The sequence below is a fragment of the Lingula anatina genome, chromosome 6, assembly GCF_051362555.1.
Source record: "Lingula anatina isolate TDL-2025a chromosome 6, LinAna3.0, whole genome shotgun sequence".
Taxonomy (NCBI): Eukaryota; Metazoa; Brachiopoda; class Lingulata; order Lingulida; family Lingulidae; genus Lingula; species Lingula anatina.
In genome coordinates this window covers 18,001,517-18,021,217 of record NC_141772.1, presented here as the reverse complement: position 1 = coordinate 18,021,217, position 19,701 = coordinate 18,001,517, and the positions used below count along the sequence as shown (strand labels likewise).

Sequence of the window (19,701 nt, the reverse complement as noted above, 5' to 3'; positions counted from 1 at the left end):
CTGGCAACCTTCATAAAAATACACCAACATGCCATAAAAACTTTCAAATATATATATTTTATTTCTGTATAACATTTGTTGCAGTGTCAATCCTGACTCGCAACCTTCATAAAAATACGTCATCCCATCACGCCTTATACATATAAATTTTTCATTATTATAATGATTGTTGCAGTGTCAATCCTGACTGGCAACTTGCATAAAAATACCCCTTCATCCCATCTCACCTTTCAATTATAATTTTCTAATTTTCAATTCTGTATAACATTTGTTATATTGTCAATTCTGACAGGTAAAAATACACTCATCCCATCACGACATTCAATTACACCATCCCATCACTCCTCTCAAATACATATTTCATCCTTTATAATATTTGTTACCTTTTAAATTCTGACTTACAACCTTCACAAAAATACAGCATCCCATCACGCCTTGAAATATAACCTTGGTTTTTAGAAAATATCCTTGTATTAAAATCCTGTCTCCCTGTCAATCCTGACTGCCAAAACTTTATCCTTAAATTTCTGCAACCCTATGTAAGATTGCTTATTTTTCCCTTGCTTAAAAATACCCTTGTTACCGAAAATAAGAACATCTTTCATGTAAATTTTCCACTTCATATCTCTGTCAAATATCTTGGCCAAAATGCAGCCGACTTCTAACTTGGACTGACTAAAGTGCCTTTTGCTTTACAATTTAATAAATGGTTTATTGCCTTTGGTACCAAACCTACAGGTGGAACTATCCAATTATTCTCATGCTTCCAATTTTGTAAAAATGTGTCTGTTGCCTCTGTATTTGGATTCCAAAATCTTGAATTAAAATGGTTTGTCTTTGTATTTTCAAAATCTATCTATAGTGTGAGGTCCCCATTTTTATCCAAAAATCCGAAAAAAAGAAGATTCTACTTCCCAGTCGCCTATGTCTACCAATTTGCTGATATAATCTGCTTTTTCATTTTTTGATCTAGGTATCCAGTTAACTGTCAAACTGATTTCATGACGTGTACAGAAATGATATATTTGTAAAGCTAAATTTTGTAAATCACGTTTCATAGATCCTGCCTGTACAATCCTCACGACATTTTGATTATCTGTGTACCAACCTATTTTACCTCTTTTTATAACTATAAGAAAAGCTTGTAATGCAATTGCAATTGCCTTCAACTCCCTCCATGTCGAACTTTTCCCCTTTTCTTCATCTGACCACATTTTGTGACAAATGTCAGATTGACAACGCACCAAATAGGCACAATATATGCATAATCACTAGCATCTGAAAATCGTAAGATTTTGGGTATTTCATTTAAAAATAAATATTATAGACGATGAATGTTTGACAACCAAAAATGTAACTCATTCAGAATTTCTGTATTTGAACGAAAATTTTTGCATTTGTCCCAACTGTTTCTATCATTGATTGTGTGATACATATTTCTTGTCATTAATCTACTAATATCTCCAATAACTGTTGACATTGATATAATTTTTCCTGTAATTCAAGCCAATTCACGCACATGCTGATGTCATATTAATATTTTGCATTAGTTTTTTAATATCAATTTTCAATTCTGAAACCCTTTTTTTCTGTGATTGATATCATACCCTGTATCAAATTCCAATGAATACCTAACCAATCAATCTCTTGAACTGGTCTCCATATACTCTTTTCATTGTTTACTACGAAACCCGATTTTTTCAAATCTCCCCTCATTTTGTCTGAATATTTTAACGCACAGCTCAAAATCATCACTAAATCCAAAGCCATCATCCAAATACAACACTATAGGTATATACCATGCTCTCCAGTGTTTAACCAAACACCTTAAAGCAATAATAACTCTTCCTTTGAGATTAAAAATTCAGCAAGAAATACATTGTAAACAACGCATGGAAATATGTTCTGTTGTATTTTATATTTACGCATCTCAAATCTAAAACCAAACGTTTCTTTTTCCCATTTATTGCCACCGTCAAAGGATTAACAACTTGTGGTATCCCGTTAAATTCTTTGATACGACCTGATTTTAACAAATCTAATATTGATTCTTCTACATTATTGTCTAATGCAGACTTGTTGTTTTTCATAATCATTTTTGGTGGTGTATTTATAAAAGGAATAACATATCCTTGTTTTTTTACATCTAATACATACGTATTGGCATGAATACTTTCCCAAAAAAGCTACATTCTTCTTCAATCTACCTTTCACATTGTCGCTATTATACTTATCTTTTAGAGTTGTATCTTTCTTATTGACTGCCGACCTGTGCGTAGCTGTAGTAGCTTGGGTTTGGTTGCGTGCTGTTTTGAAAATATGACTGCTTTTGCTGTTTAAATTTGTAGCATTCTGCTCGCCAGTGACCGTATTGTCTGCATCCAAAACACTGGTCATGCTTGGACGGTTGACTTCTTTTGGCTCGAAAAAGCCTTTTGAATGACCCTGAACCTGAAAAATTGGCTGAGGCTGTATATTGAGCAGGCATATTGAAATAGCTATTATAAACACCAGATCTACGTTGACTGACATTGTTGCGTTTCTGTTTTTTCTGGCGCAATTTTCTATTTGCTCTTATCTGGGCTGAACGAATTTCCTTTTCATCTTCACTATCATCTGCAAGTTCATCGGTTTGATATTCTTCCACAGCTTCCCAACCAGTATCCGATTTGTCCGCCAATCTTATAAGCTTGTTACGTTTCTTGATTTGATCTATGGACCTTTTCAGTAACTGTCTAAGAGACTTCACTTCCCCTTTTCTAAAAGTAACTCTCTGCAAGCTCAAGATTGTCAAGTGCTTTCTGTTTCCTTTAAACTTGAATTCAATGTCATGGGATGACCTCAATTTTTTGCTCTCTGCTATATTTTCTCGGACAGTTCTCTTTTTAATCCTTTAAACTTTTGATCCATATAGGATTTAAACAAATTGAAAGTATCAGCAAGATTTGAGCCAACTTCATCTGATATTTCTCGGCCACTCCCTTCATTTTCAAGCTCTCCGCTCTCCTCGGCCGAGTAGTTTTTAGCCTCTTTGTTTGATGCCACACCCTCCGCATCCGACTGTATCAGCTCAGGTTTGCTCACCTCAGGCTTCTCAAGTTCTTTCTCAGTATGTTCAGAATCCGCACAAACACTTTCACTATCCTTTGTGATTTTCTACCCTTTGGCATAATAGAAGTTTAAAATATGAAATTCAAGCTTAGGAAAACTGGAATATCCGTACAGTAGCATAGCTCGACTTCGAATGATCGTTTCCCATCCTCACGTGATCTGTTCACCTTTTGAACACACCTACCCTGTACCTCCTAATGACCTTCCTCCTAAGACACATCATCGTTGACCTGTTAAACGACAATAAATACATCTATAATGACAGTGACAACACCAACATGCACAGTTAAAATAATGACTAAAAATAAATAAACTGACATCCACATTGCTCACAATAAATACAAACACGAACAGTGACAACACAAACATGCACAGTAATCAAAATAAATGAAAACAAGCACAGTCAAAATACCGACATACAAAGTGATTAGAAAAAAATATCAAATATACAGTGACAACAGTAACATGCACCGTAATGAGAATGAACACAACGAAAAAGAGTAAAAAACATAGCCATACACAGTCATCACAATATGTTCAAATTCATTCAGTAACAATACAGAATAGACACAGCAAACAGCATATAAACAGACACAGAGATACAGCGACAACACCAGCATGCAGAGTAATGGTAATGATTACAAACAAACAGAGTAAAAAACTGACATACACAGTGCTCACAATATACAAACATGAACAGTAACATCACCAACAAACACAGTAATCAAAATAAATACAAACAAATGCAGTCACAAAACAGACATACACAGTGATTAGAAAAAAATTTCACACTTACAGTGACAGCAGTAACATTTACCGTAATAAGAATGAACACAACGAAAAAGAGTGAAAACGAAGTTGTACAGTGCTCACAATAAATACAAACACGAACAGTGACAACACAAACATGCACAGTAACCAAAATAAATAACAAGGCAGCAAAGCTGTCAAATGTACAGACAAAAAGCAGGAAATAACAAAATAGGCTACTGTCAATTCTGATGCAAAAGTACATTATGTTAAACTGCAAATTCAACATCAAATTTTAATTATGCTCAACAGGTAATACCAATGTAAGTAAAATGTGTAACAAGCATAAGGCTTCAGGCCCATGGGAGTTCAAGTTCACACTTTGAAAATGTAAAATTTCCAGAAAAAGAAGTCAATTAGACTGCTTTTCCAACTCAGGCTTCATTTTAGTCCTGTATTTCTTCTTTGAAAGTTTGGCAATCATAAGTAACATGTTTTTTCCCATAATGGTCATCATGGCAGCAGCACCCAAAATTGTGTTTTCTTCTATTCTGATGCAATATTACATAATGGTTACCAGCATAATGACAATCAATTTTTAATAATAAAATATACGTATCATGGATTTTCAGAAAATGTGACAAGCATGGGTCTTCAAGCCTGTGAAACTTCAAAGTCACACCTTGAAAATGCCAATATGTGAAAAATTAAATTTTCACAAAAAACTGTTTAACTGGCAGATTGCATTGCCTACTGAAGCTATATTTTAGTCCCATATTTCTTTCCTGTAAGTTTGAGAACAGTAAGTGACATGGTTTTTCTTAAATGGTCATCATGGGAGCAGTGCCCAAAATAGGTTTTTTTTTCAAATTTTGATGCAATATTACATAATGTTTAACAGCATAATGACCATCAATTTTTAATAATAAAATATTAGTATCATGGATATTCAGAAAATGTGACTAGCAAAGGTCTTCAGGCCCACGGAACTTCAAAGTCACAACTTGAAAATGCCGTGTCCGTACATAAAAACAAACACAGTAAAAATACAGACAAACACAGTAATTAGAAACAAATTTCACTTGTACAGTGACAACAGTAACATTTACGGTAATAAGAATGAACACAACGAAAAGGTGTGAAAACGAAGTTGTACACAGTTATCTCATAATGTACAAACACATTCAGTAACAATACAGAATAGACACAGCAGACAGAATATAAAGAGACACATAGAGATACAGTGACAACACCATCATACAGAGTAATAGTAACAACACAGTCACAATACAGACATACACAGTGATCAAAATAAATTTTAACATGTACAGTGACCACACAACCATGCATAGTAACAAGAATAAACACATATTAATCGGGTGATTACACAGTCATACACAGTGATCACAATATATATACAAACACATTCAATGACAATATAGAATGGAAACAGTCATCAGAGTATAAACAGACACATAAACTATAATGACAGTGACAACACCAACATGCACAGTTAAAATAATGACTAAAAATAAATAAACAGACAAAACTGACATCCACATTGCTGACAATAGATATAAACACAAACAGTGCCAATGCTAAAATGCACAGTGTTCAAAATGACTACAAACAAATAGAGTGACAAAACTGACATACACAGTGCTCACAATAAATACAAACACGAACAGTGACAACACAAACATGCACAGTAATCAAAATAAATAAAAACAAGCACAGTCAAAACACAGAGATACACAGTGATTAGAAAAAATATCAAATGTACAGTGACAACATGTAGGGGTCCATGTTCCACCCTACCCAGGTTCTTCTAATATTTCGCTTGTCACTGATGCATGGGAGTGGGAATATAACCACAGACTCACATATTCAGTTCCAAGTCTAAAAGTCTTTATTAGGTCCCAACATTCAGCATTTATACACATTATCTACAGGGAATCTATCTGCATGCCACAGTGGCAGCAACTCATTTAAATACTAATTGCAATGCAATAGATAACAAGTGAGAGCTTCTACTTTTAAGTTATATCAGTTCTACTTATCAAGTATACCTATACAGAGGATGATAAATTTTCATTCAAGACTGGTGACTGTATAAACATAATATGTAAATGAGTGATTTCATCACATGCATTTAGTGGACCTTAACATGTTCCTTCTTTTTCCACAAAAAAAAAAAAAAAATTATGGTTACATAATTTTTTGAAATAAAGATTCCACAGAATACTCAAAGATAAAATATAAACAGCTAAATACTTATACAAAATATCTATCTCATGTTTCAAATACAAAAAAAAAAAAATAAAAAAAAATAAAAAAAAATAATAATAATAATAATAATAATAATAATAATAAAACAAATAAATAAAACTTAAAATATTCTGTCAGATATCATTACTTTTACTAACAATTGTAATAAATTCAGTTCTTTGTCTATTCCATTGCTGTACAAAGACGTCATTATTCTAATGAAATTTAATTTGAATTTTTATGCTTCCAAAATATTTTGACAGAGATAAATGTCCAGTTAACATACAGATTGTTTAAACAGCTTTTCTAATGGACTGTACATTTAAAATCTCATCAGTTAAACAATTCAGTATCAGGTATATCATGAAACTGTATTCTTTCTTCCATATAATACATATCTTGGGAATCTCCCTACATGTTGGAAATTTACCATTTTTGAATAAAAAAACCTACTGTCACATATTCTTTATAATTCAATTTAACCTTATCTGTAAACACAATTTACGTTATTATTTTCAAATATGTAAGTCATGAATCATTTGGTGCAATTTTACTTAAAACATTGAAACAAGAATATTAAATACTGAGCCAAGTGTAAAATATAGATCTATAAATCCCCTGAACCTACAGTACAGCTCTAACTGATGCACTATCCTTTAACTGAATAAAAAAAATCGGGTGTCCATTTTAGTTTCTTTGCCATAAACTTTCTCTGCACCTTTTTGTTGTCTCTGTGAAATTCCCATTTTACATCTGTCCATTCTTTTGCATTCTCATAAACATTTTCTGTGTCTGAACCTTGTTTGTCTTCATTCTCTACAACTTTAAGTACCTCCTCACTTGCACTTTGTTCTTCATTCTCTTCAACTTTAACTTCCTCCTCACCTGCACTTTGTTTCATCTCTACTTCAGTAAGTTTGTCTCTGTCTGTATCTATGAAATTAGAAAAATCCATTTCCATCGGTTCATCATTAAGTCCTTCATCAGCATTCTTTACATAATCCGTTACAGCCTTTTCATCTACACCATGTTTCTCCACATACTTTGGGTCATCATCATCATCAAGTCCTTCATCTGTATTCTTTACATCATCTGTTAAAGCCTTTTCAACTACATCAGGTTTCTCATAATACTTCAGTTCACCTATTCTACTCTCTCTTTCAATTAATCTGTTGTCATCATCATCATCATCAGTTTTCAATCCTGGCACTTGTTCTTGTTCTTTCTCGACATACCCTTCACATTTCTGCACTTTCACAAAATCGGTTCCCTTTTCTACCTCTTGTTCCTTTATAATCATAATGTCCTTGCTGAGTTCATTTCCATCATTTTCCTCACCTGCATCACGTTCCTTTACAAATTACATTCATACATTCATCCTCATTAGCCGTAGTCAGTGTCTCCTGTATAAACATAATATGTAAATGAGTGATTTCATCACATGCATTTAGTGGACCTTAACAAACAGTAACGTGCACCATAATGAGAACGAACACAACGAAAAAAAGTAAAAAAAACATAGATGCACACAGTCATCACAGTATGTACAAACTCATTCAGTAACAATACAGAAAAGACACAGCAAACAGAATATAAACAGACACAAAGAGATACAGTGACAACACCATCATGCAGAGTAATAGTAATGATTACAAACAAATAGAGTGACAAAACTGACATACAGTGCTCACAATAAATACAAACACGAACAGTGACAACACAAACATGCGCAGTTATCAAAATGAATAAAAACAAGCACAGTCAAAACACAGACATACACAGTGATTAGAAACAATTTTCACATGTACAGTGACAACAGAAACATTTACTGTAATAAGAATGAACACGAGGAAAAAGAGTGAAAACGAAGTTGTACATAGTCATCTCATAATGTACAAACACATTCAGTAATAATACAGAATAGAAACAGCAAACAACATATAAACAGACACATAAACATAGTGACAACCCAATCAGTGCTCACAATAAATACAAACAAGAACAGTGACAACACAAACATCCACAGTAATCTAAATGAATGAAAACAAGCACAGTCAAAACACAATATTACACAGTGATTAGAAAAAAATATCATATGTATAGTGACAACAGTAACATTTACCGTAATAAGAATGAACACGACGAAAAAGAGTGAAAACAAAGTTGTACACGGTCATCTCATAATGTACAAACACATTCAGTAACAATACAGAATAGACACAGCACACAGAATATAAAGAGACACATAGAGATACAGTGACAACACCATCATGCAGACTAATAGTAATGATTACAAACAAATAGAGTGACAAAACTGACATACGCAGTGGTCACAATAAATACAAACATGAACAGTGACAACACAAAAATGCACAGTAACCAAAATAAATAAAAACAAACACAGTAAAAATACAGACAAACATAGTAATTAGAAACAAATTTCACTTGTACAGTGACAACAGTAACATTTACCGTAATAAGAATGAACACGACGAAAAAGAGTGAAAACAAAGTTGTACACGTCATCTCTTAATGTAAAAACACATTCAGTAACAATACAGAATAGAAACAGCAAACAGCATATAAACAGACACATAAACATAGTGACAACACCATCATGCACAGTAATAGTAATGATTACAAACAAATAGAGTAACAAAACTGACATACACAGTGCTCACAATAAATACAAACATCAACAGTAACAACACCAACAAACATAGTAATCAAAATAAATACAAAGAAACACAGTCACAAAACAGAAACACAGTGATTAGAAAAAAATTTCACAAGTACAGTGACAACAGTAACATTAACCATTATGGGAATGAACACAAGGAAAAAGAGTGAAAACAAAGTCATACACAGTCACCACAATATATATAAACACATTCAGTAACAATACAGAATAGACAAAGCAAACAGCATATAAACAGACACATAGACATAAAGTGACAACAGCATCACGCAGAGTAATGGTAATGATTACAAACAAATAGAGTAAAAAAAAAAACTGACATACACAGTGCTTACAATAAATAGAAACATCAACATAAAAAAACTGATATAAACAGTGGTCAAAATAAATATTAACATGTACAGTGACAATAATAACATGCACAATAATCAAAATGAATACAAACAAACACAGTCACAATACAGACATACACAGTGATCCGAGTAAATTTTAACATGTACAGTGACCACACAACCATGCATAGTAACAAGAATAAACACAAATTAATCGGGTGATTACACAGTCATACACAGTGATCACAATATATATACAAACACATTCAATGACAATACAGAATGGAAACAGTTATCAGAGTATAAAAAGACACATAAACTATAATGACAGTGACAACACCAACATGCACAGTTAAAATAAAGACTAAAAATAAATAAACAGACAAAACTAACATCCACATTGCTGACAATAGATATAAACACAAACAGTGCCAACGCTAAAATGCACAATGATTAAAATGACTACAAACAAATAGAGTGACAAAACTGACATACACAGTGCTCACAATAAATACAAACACAAACAGTGACAACACAAACATGCACAGTAATCAAAATGAATAAAAACAAGCACAATCAAAACACAATATTACACAGTGATTAGAAAAAAATATCAAATGTACAGTGACAACAGTAACATTTACCGTAATAAGAATGAACACAACGAAAAAGAGTGAAAACAAAGTTGTACATAGTCATCTCATAATGTACAAACACATTCAGAAACAATACAGAATAGAAACAGCAAACAGCATATAAACAGACACATAAACATAGTGACAACCCAATCATGCACAGTAATAGTAATGGTTACAAACAAAAAGAGTGATAAAACTGACATACACAGTGCTCACAATAAATACAAACATCAACAGTAACAACACCAACAAACACAGTAATCACAATAAATACAAACAAACACAGTCACAAAACAGAAACACAGTGATTAGAAACAAATTTCACATGTATAGTGACAACAGTAACATTTACCGTAATAAGAATGAACACGACGAAAAAGAGTGAAAACAAAGTTGTACACAGTCATCTCATAATGTACAAACACATTCAGTAACAATACAGAATAGAAACAGCAAACAGCATATAAACAGACACATAAACATAGTGACAACACCATCATGCACAGTAATAGTAATGATTACAAACAAAGAGTAAAAAAACTGACATACACAGTGCTCACAATAAATACAAACATCAACAGTAACAACACCAACAAACACAGTAATTAAAATAAATGCAAACAAAAAGTCACAAAACAGACATACACAGTGATTAGAAAAAAATATCAAATGTACAGTGACAACAGTAACATTTACCATAATAAGAATGAACACGACGAAAAAGAGTGAAAACAAAGTTGTACACAGTCATCTCATAATGAACAAACACATTCAGTAATAATACAGAATAGAAACAGCAAACAGCATATAAACAGACACATAAACATAGTGACAACACCATCATGCAGAGTAATAGTAATGATTACAAACAAATAGAGTGACAAAACTGACATACACAGTGCTCACAATAAATACAAACAAACAGTGACAACACAAAAATGCACAGTAACCAAAATAAATAAAAACAAACACAGTAAAAATACAGAAAAACATAGTAATTAGAAACAAATTTCACTTGTACAGTGACAACAGTAACATTTACTGTAAGAAGAATGAACACAACGAAAAAGAGTGAAAACGAAGTTGTACACAGTCATCTCTTAATGTACAAACACATTCAGTAACAATACAGAATAGACACAGCAGACAGAATATAAACAGACACATAGACATAGAGTGACAACACCATCATACAGAGTAATAGTAATGATAACAAACACATAGAGTAACAAAACTGACATACACAGTGCTCATAATAAATACAAACATCAACAGTAACAACACCAACAAACACAGTAATTAAAATAAATGCAAACAAAAAGTCACAAAACAGACACACAGTGATTACAAAAAAATATCAAATGTACAGTGACAACAGTAACATTTACCATAATAAGAATGAACACGACGAAAAAGAGTGAAAACAAAGTTGTACACAGTCATCTCATAATGAACAAACACATTCAGTAATAATACAGAATAGAAACAGCAAACAGCATATAAACAGACACATAAACATAGTGACAACACCATCATGCAGAGTAATTGTAATGATTACAAACAAATAGAGTGACAAAACTGACATACACATTGCTGACAATAGATATAAACACAAACAGTGACAACACAAACATGCACAGTAATCAAAATGAATAAAAACAAGCACAGTCAAAACATAGACATACACAGTGATAAGAAAAAAATTTCAAATAAGAATGAACACAATGAAAAAGAGTGAAAATGAAGTTGTAGACAGTCATCTCATAATGTACAAACACATTCAGTAACAATATAGAATAGAAACAGCAAACAGCATATAAACAGACACATAAACATAGTGACAACACCATCATGCACAGTAATAGTAATGATTACAAACAAATAGAGTGACAAAACTGATATACACAGTGTTCACAATAAATACAAATATCAACAGTAACAACACCAACAAACACAGTAATCAAAATAAATACAAACAAACACAGTCACAAAACAGAAACACAGTGATTAGAAAAAGATTTCACATGTACAGTGACAACAATGACATTCACCAGAATACAAGGTAAAAGAGTGAAAATGAAATCGTAAACAGTCATCTCAATATGAATAAACACATTCAGTAACAATACACAATAGAAACAGCAAACAGCATATAAACAGACACATAGATATATATTGACAACACCATCATGCAGAGTAATGGTAATGATTACAAACAAATAGAGTAAAAAAACTGACATACACAGTGCTCACAATAAATACAAACATCAACAGTAACAACACCAACCAACACAGTAATCAAAATAAATACAAAGAAACACAGTAAAAATACAGACAACACAGTAATTAGAAACAAATTTCACCTATACAGTGACAACAGTAACATTTACCGTAATAAGAATGAACACAACGAAAAAGAGTGAAAACGACATTGTACACATTCATCTCATAAAGTACAAACACATTCAGTAACAATACAGAATAGACACAGCAAAAAGAATATAAACAGACACATAGACATACAGTGACAACACCATCATGCAGAGTAATAGTAATGATTACAAACAAATAGAGTAACAAAACTGACATACACAGTGCTCATAATAAATACAAACATCAACAGTAACAACACCAACAAACACAGTAATCAAAATAAATGCAAACAAAAAGTCACAAAACAGACATACACAGTGATTAGAAATAAATTTCACATGTACAGTGACAACAATGACATTCACCATAATGACAAGAACACAAGGTAAAAGAGTGAAAACAAAGTCGTAAACAGTCATCTCGATATGAACAAACACATTCAGTAACAATACAGAATAGAAACAGCAAACAGCATATAAACAGACACATAGACATATATTGACAGATCCATTATGCAGAGTAATGGTAATGATTACAAACAAATAGAGTAAAACAAATGACATACACAGTGCTCACAATAAATACAAACATCAACAGTAACAACACCAACCAACACAGTAATCAAAATAAATACAAAGAAACACAGTCACAATACAGTCATACACAGTGATCAGAATAAATTTTGACATGTACAGTGACAATTGTAACATTCACCATAATAAGACTGAACACAACGAAAAAGAGTGAAAATGAAGTTGTACACAGTCACCTCATAATGTACAAACATATTCAGTAACAATACAGAATAGACACAGCACACAGAATATAAAGAGAAACATAGAGATACACTGACAACACCATCATGCAGAGTAATAGTAATGATTACAAACAAATAGTGACAAAACTGATATACACAGTGCTCACAATAAATACAAACACTAACAGTGACAACACAAACATGCACAGTAATCAAAATGAATAAAAACACAGATAAAAAAAACAGATAAATGACAAACACAGATAATAGTGTTCGAAATTTGGCCGGTAGCGGCTGCTTTTATTGAAAGGTCCCTCTGTTAAAGAATGGTGTTAGATATTATATAGCATTAAATAATGTTAAATTAGTTAAAATTACGTAAACAAATAGAGTGACAAAACTGACATACACAGTGCTCACAATAAATACAAACACGAACAGTGACAACACAAACATGCATAGTAATCAAAATGAATAAAAACAAGCACAGTCAAAACACAGACATACACAGTGATTAGAAAAAAATATCAAATGTACAGTGACAACAGTAACATTTACCGTACTAAGAATGAACATGACAAAAAAGAGTGAAAACAAAGTTGTACACAGTCATCTCATAATGTACAAACACATTCAGTAACAATACAGAATAGAAACAGCAAACAGCATATAAACAGACACATAAACATAGTGACAACACCATCATGCAAAGTATTAGTAATGATTACAAACAAATAGAGTGACAAAACTGACATACACAGTGTTCACAATAAATACAAACATCAACAGTAACAACACCAACAAACACAGTAATCAAAATAAATACAAACAAACACAGTCACAAAACAGAAACACAGTGATTAGAAAAAAATTTCACATGTACAGTGACAACAATGACATTCACCATAATGACAAGAACACAAGGTAAAAGAGTGAAAACGAAATCGTAAACAGTCATCTCGATATGAATAAACACATTCAGTAACAATACACAATAGAAACAGCAAACAGCATATAAACAGACACATAGACATATATTGACAACACCATCATGCAGAGTAAAGGTAATGATAACAAACACATAGAGTAACAAAACTGACATACACAGTGCTCATAATAAATACAAACATCAAAAGTAACAACACCAACAAACACAGTAATTAAAATAAATGCAAACAAAAAGTCACAAAACAGACACACAGTGATTACAAAAAAATATCAAATGTACAGTGACAACAGTAACATTTACCATAATAAGAATGAACACGACGAAAAAGAGTGAAAACAAAGTTGTACACAGTCATCTCATAATGAACAAACACATTCAGTAATAATACAGAATAGAAACAGCAAACAGCATATAAACAGACACATAAACATAGTGACAACACCATCATGCAAAGTATTAGTAATGATTACAAACAAATAGAGTGACAAAACTGACATACACAGTGTTCACAATAAATACAAACATCAACAGTAACAACACCAACAAACACAGTAATCAAAATAAATACAAACAAACACAGTCACAAAACAGAAACACAGTGATTAGAAAAAAATTTCACATGTACAGTGACAACAATGACATTCACCATAATGACAAGAACACAAGGTAAAAGAGTGAAAACGAAATCGTAAACAGTCATCTCGATATGAATAAACACATTCAGTAACAATACACAATAGAAACAGCAAACAGCATATAAACAGACACATAGACATATATTGACAACACCATCATGCAGAGTAAAGGTAATGATAACAAACACATAGAGTAACAAAACTGACATACACAGTGCTCATAATAAATACAAACATCAAAAGTAACAACACCAACAAACACAGTAATTAAAATAAATGCAAACAAAAAGTCACAAAACAGACACACAGTGATTACAAAAAAATATCAAATGTACAGTGACAACAGTAACATTTACCATAATAAGAATGAACACGACGAAAAAGAGTGAAAACAAAGTTGTACACAGTCATCTCATAATGAACAAACACATTCAGTAATAATACAGAATAGAAACAGCAAACAGCATATAAACAGACACATAAACATAGTGACAACACCATCATGCAGAGTAATTGTAATGATTACAAACAAATAGAGTGACAAAACTGACATACACATTGCTGACAATAGATATAAACACAAACAGTGACAACACAAACATGCACAGTAATCAAAATGAATAAAAACAAGCACAGTCAAAACATAGACATACACAGTGATAAGAAAAAAATTTCAAATAAGAATGAACACAATGAAAAAGAGTGAAAATGAAGTTGTAGACAGTCATCTCATAATGTACAAACACATTCAGTAACAATATAGAATAGAAACAGCAAACAGCATATAAACAGACACATAAACATAGTGACAACACCATCATGCACAGTAATAGTAATGATTACAAACAAATAGAGTGACAAAACTGATATACACAGTGTTCACAATAAATACAAATATCAACAGTAACAACACCAACAAACACAGTAATCAAAATAAATACAAACAAACACAGTCACAAAACAGAAACACAGTGATTAGAAAAAGATTTCACATGTACAGTGACAACAATGACATTCACCAGAATACAAGGTAAAAGAGTGAAAATGAAATCGTAAACAGTCATCTCAATATGAATAAACACATTCAGTAACAATACACAATAGAAACAGCAAACAGCATATAAACAGACACATAGATATATATTGACAACACCATCATGCAGAGTAATGGTAATGATTACAAACAAATAGAGTAAAAAAACTGACATACACAGTGCTCACAATAAATACAAACATCAACAGTAACAACACCAACCAACACAGTAATCAAAATAAATACAAAGAAACACAGTAAAAATACAGACAACACAGTAATTAGAAACAAATTTCACCTGTACAGTGACAACAGTAACATTAACCGTAATAAGAATGAACACAACGAAAAAGAGTGAAAACGACATTGTACACATTCATCTCATAAAGTACAAACACATTCAGTAACAATACAGAATAGACACAGCAAAAAGAATATAAACAGACACATAGACATACAGTGACAACACCATCATGCAGAGTAATAGTAATGATTACAAACAAATAGAGTAACAAAACTGACATACACAGTGCTCATAATAAATACAAACATCAACAGTAACAACACCAACAAACACAGTAATCAAAATAAATGCAAACAAAAAGTCACAAAACAGACATACACAGTGATTAGAAATAAATTTCACATGTACAGTGACAACAATGACATTCACCATAATGACAAGAACACAAGGTAAAAGAGTGAAAACAAAGTCGTAAACAGTCATCTCGATATGAACAAACACATTCAGTAACAATACAGAATAGAAACAGCAAACAGCATATAAACAGACACATAGACATATATTGACAGATCCATTATGCAGAGTAATGGTAATGATTACAAACAAATAGAGTAAAACAAATGACATACACAGTGCTCACAATAAATACAAACATCAACAGTAACAACACCAACCAACACAGTAACCAAAATAAATACAAAGAAACACAGTCACAATACAGTCATACACAGTGATCAGAATAAATTTTGACATGTACAGTGACAATTGTAACATTCACCATAATAAGACTGAACACAACGAAAAAGAGTGAAAATGAAGTTGTACACAGTCATCTCATAATGTACAAACATATTCAGTAACAATACAGAATAGACACAGCACACAGAATATAAAGAGAAACATAGAGATACACTGACAACACCATCATGCAGAGTAATAGTAATGATTACAAACAAATAGAGTGACAAAACTGATATACACAGTGCTCACAATAAATACAAACACTAACAGTGACAACACAAACATGCACAGTAATCAAAATGAATAAAAACACAGATAAAAAAAACAGATAAATGACAAACACAGATAATAGTGTTCGAAATTTGGCCGGTAGCGGCTGCTTTTATTGAAAGGTCCCTCTGTTAAAGAATGGTGTTAGATATTATATAGCATTAAATAATGTTAAATTAGTTAAAATTACGTAAACAAATAGAGTGACAAAACTGACATACACAGTGCTCACAATAAATACAAACACGAACAGTGACAACACAAACATGCATAGTAATCAAAATGAATAAAAACAAGCACAGTCAAAACACAGACATACACAGTGATTAGAAAAAAATATCAAATGTACAGTGACAACAGTAACATTTACCGTACTAAGAATGAACATGACAAAAAAGAGTGAAAACAAAGTTGTACACAGTCATCTCATAATGTACAAACACATTCAGTAACAATACAGAATAGAAACAGCAAACAGCATATAAACAGACACATAAACATAGTGACAACACCATCATGCAAAGTATTAGTAATGATTACAAACAAATAGAGTGACAAAACTGACATACACAGTGTTCACAATAAATACAAACATCAACAGTAACAACACCAACAAACACAGTAATCAAAATAAATACAAACAAACACAGTCACAAAACAGAAACACAGTGATTAGAAAAAAATTTCACATGTACAGTGACAACAATGACATTCACCATAATGACAAGAACACAAGGTAAAAGAGTGAAAACGAAATCGTAAACAGTCATCTCGATATGAATAAACACATTCAGTAACAATACACAATAGAAACAGCAAACAGCATATAAACAGACACATAGACATATATTGACAACACCATCATGCAGAGTAAAGGTAATGATTACAAACAAATAGAGTAAAAAAACTGACATACACAGTGCTCACAATAAATACAAACATCAACAGTAACAACACCAACCAACACAGTAATCAAAATAAATACAAAGAAACACAGTAAAAATACAGACAGTGTACAGAGACAACAGTAACATTTACCATAATAAGAATGAACACAACGAAAAAGAGTGAAAACGACGTTGTACACATTCATCTCATAATGTACAAACACATTCAGTAACAATACAGAATAGACACAGCAAAGAGAATATAAAGAGACACATAGACATACAGTGACAACACCATCATGCAGAGTAATAGTAATGATTACAAACAAATTGAGTAACAAAACTGACATACACAGTGCTCATAATAAATATAAACAATAACAGTAACAACACCAACAAACACAGTAATCAAAATAAATGCAAATAAAAAGTTACAAAACAGACATACACAGTGATTAGAAAAAAAAAATTCACATGTACAGTGAGAACAGTAACATTCACCATAATAAGAATGAACACGACGAAAAACAGTGAAAACGAAGTTGTACACAGTCATCTCATAATGTACAAACACATACAGTAACAATACAGAATAGACACAGCACACAGAATATAAAAAGACACATAGAGATACACTGACAACACCATCATGCAGAGTAATAGTAATGATTACAAACAAATAGAGTGACAAAACTGACATACACAGTGTTCACAATAAATACAAACACGAACAGTGACAACACAAACATGCAGTATCCAAAATAAATAAAAACAAACACAGTAAAAATACAGACAAACACAGTAATAAGAAAAGAACAATATTACACAGTGATTAGAAAAATATATCAAATGTACAGTGACAACAGTAACATTTACCGTAATAAGAATGAACACGACGAAAAAGAGTGAAAACGACATTGTACACATTCATCTCATAATGTACAAACACATTCAGTAACAATACAGAATAGACACAGCAAAAAGAATATAAAAAGAACCATAGACATACAGTGACAACACCATCATACAGAGTAATAGTAATGATTACAAACAGAGTAACAAAACTGACATACACAGTGCTCACAATAAATACAAAAATCAACAGTAACAACACCAACAAACACAGGAATCAAAATAAATGCAAACAAAAACAGTCACAAAACAGACATACACAGTGATTAGAAAAAAAATTCACATGTACAGTGAGAACAATAACATTCATCGTAATAAGAATGAACATAACGAAAAAGAGTGAAAACGAAGTTGTACATAGTCATCTCATAATGTACAAACACATTCAGTAATAATACAGAATAGAAACAGCAAACAACATATAAACAGACACATAAACATAGTGACAACCCAATCAGTGCTCACAATAAATACAAACAAGAACAGTGACAACACAAACATCCACAGTAATCTAAATGAATGAAAACAAGCACAGTCAAAACACAATATTACACAGTGATTAGAAAAAAATATCATATGTACAGTGACAACAGTAACATTTACCGTAATAAGAATGAACACGACGAAAAAGAGTGAAAACAAAGTTGTACACGGTCATCTCATAATGTACAAACACATTCAGTAACAATACATAATAGACACAGCACACAGAATATAAAGAGACACATAGAGATACAGTGACAACACCATCATGCAGACTAATAGTAATGATTACAAACAAATAGAGTGACAAAACTGACATACGCAGTGGTCACAATAAATACAAACATGAACAGTGACAACACAAAAATGCACAGTAACCAAAATAAATAAAAACAAACACAGTAAAAATACAGACAAACATAGTAATTAGAAACAAATTTCACTTGTACAGTGACAGCAGTAACATTTACCGTAATAAGAATGAACACGACGAAAAAGAGTGAAAACAAAGTTGTACACAGTCATCTCATAATGTACAAACACATTCAGTAACAATACAGAATAGAAACAGCAAACAGCATATAAACAGACACATAAACATAGTGACAACACCATCATGC

At 31.9% G+C, this 19,701-nt stretch overlaps 1 protein-coding gene across 1 annotated transcript; it reads right to left on the bottom strand.

Moving 5' to 3' along the window:
- Window positions 1-268: 268 nt before the first annotated feature.
- LOC147761283 (uncharacterized) lies at window positions 269-7,429 on the bottom strand. The gene is made up of 4 exons (XM_087015256.1): window positions 6,848-7,429; window positions 3,085-3,161; window positions 2,270-2,891; window positions 269-2,186 (listed from the first exon to the last, which is right to left on the bottom strand). The coding sequence occupies exons 1-4, from the start codon at window positions 7,427-7,429 to the stop codon at window positions 1,857-1,859; spliced, it is 1,611 nt and encodes a 536-aa protein (XP_086871382.1). The 3' UTR covers window positions 269-1,856.
- Window positions 7,430-19,701: the final 12,272 nt, after the last annotated feature.

What these genes read in the sequence shown, in the direction of transcription:
- LOC147761283 (XM_087015256.1), bottom strand. Translation starts at nt 7,429, where the DNA reads ATGATTATAAAGGAACAAGAGGTAGAAAAGGGAACCGATTTTGTGAAA. An exon ending in AAGAACTTGAGAAGCCTGAG is followed by an intron (nt 2,892 to 3,084) that starts GTGAGCAAACCT and finishes AAAAGTTTAAAG; the next exon opens with GATTAAAAAGAGAACTGTCC. An exon ending in GCTACTACAGCTACGCACAG is followed by an intron (nt 2,187 to 2,269) that starts GTCGGCAGTCAA and finishes AGAAGAATGTAG; the next exon opens with CTTTTTTGGGAAAGTATTCA.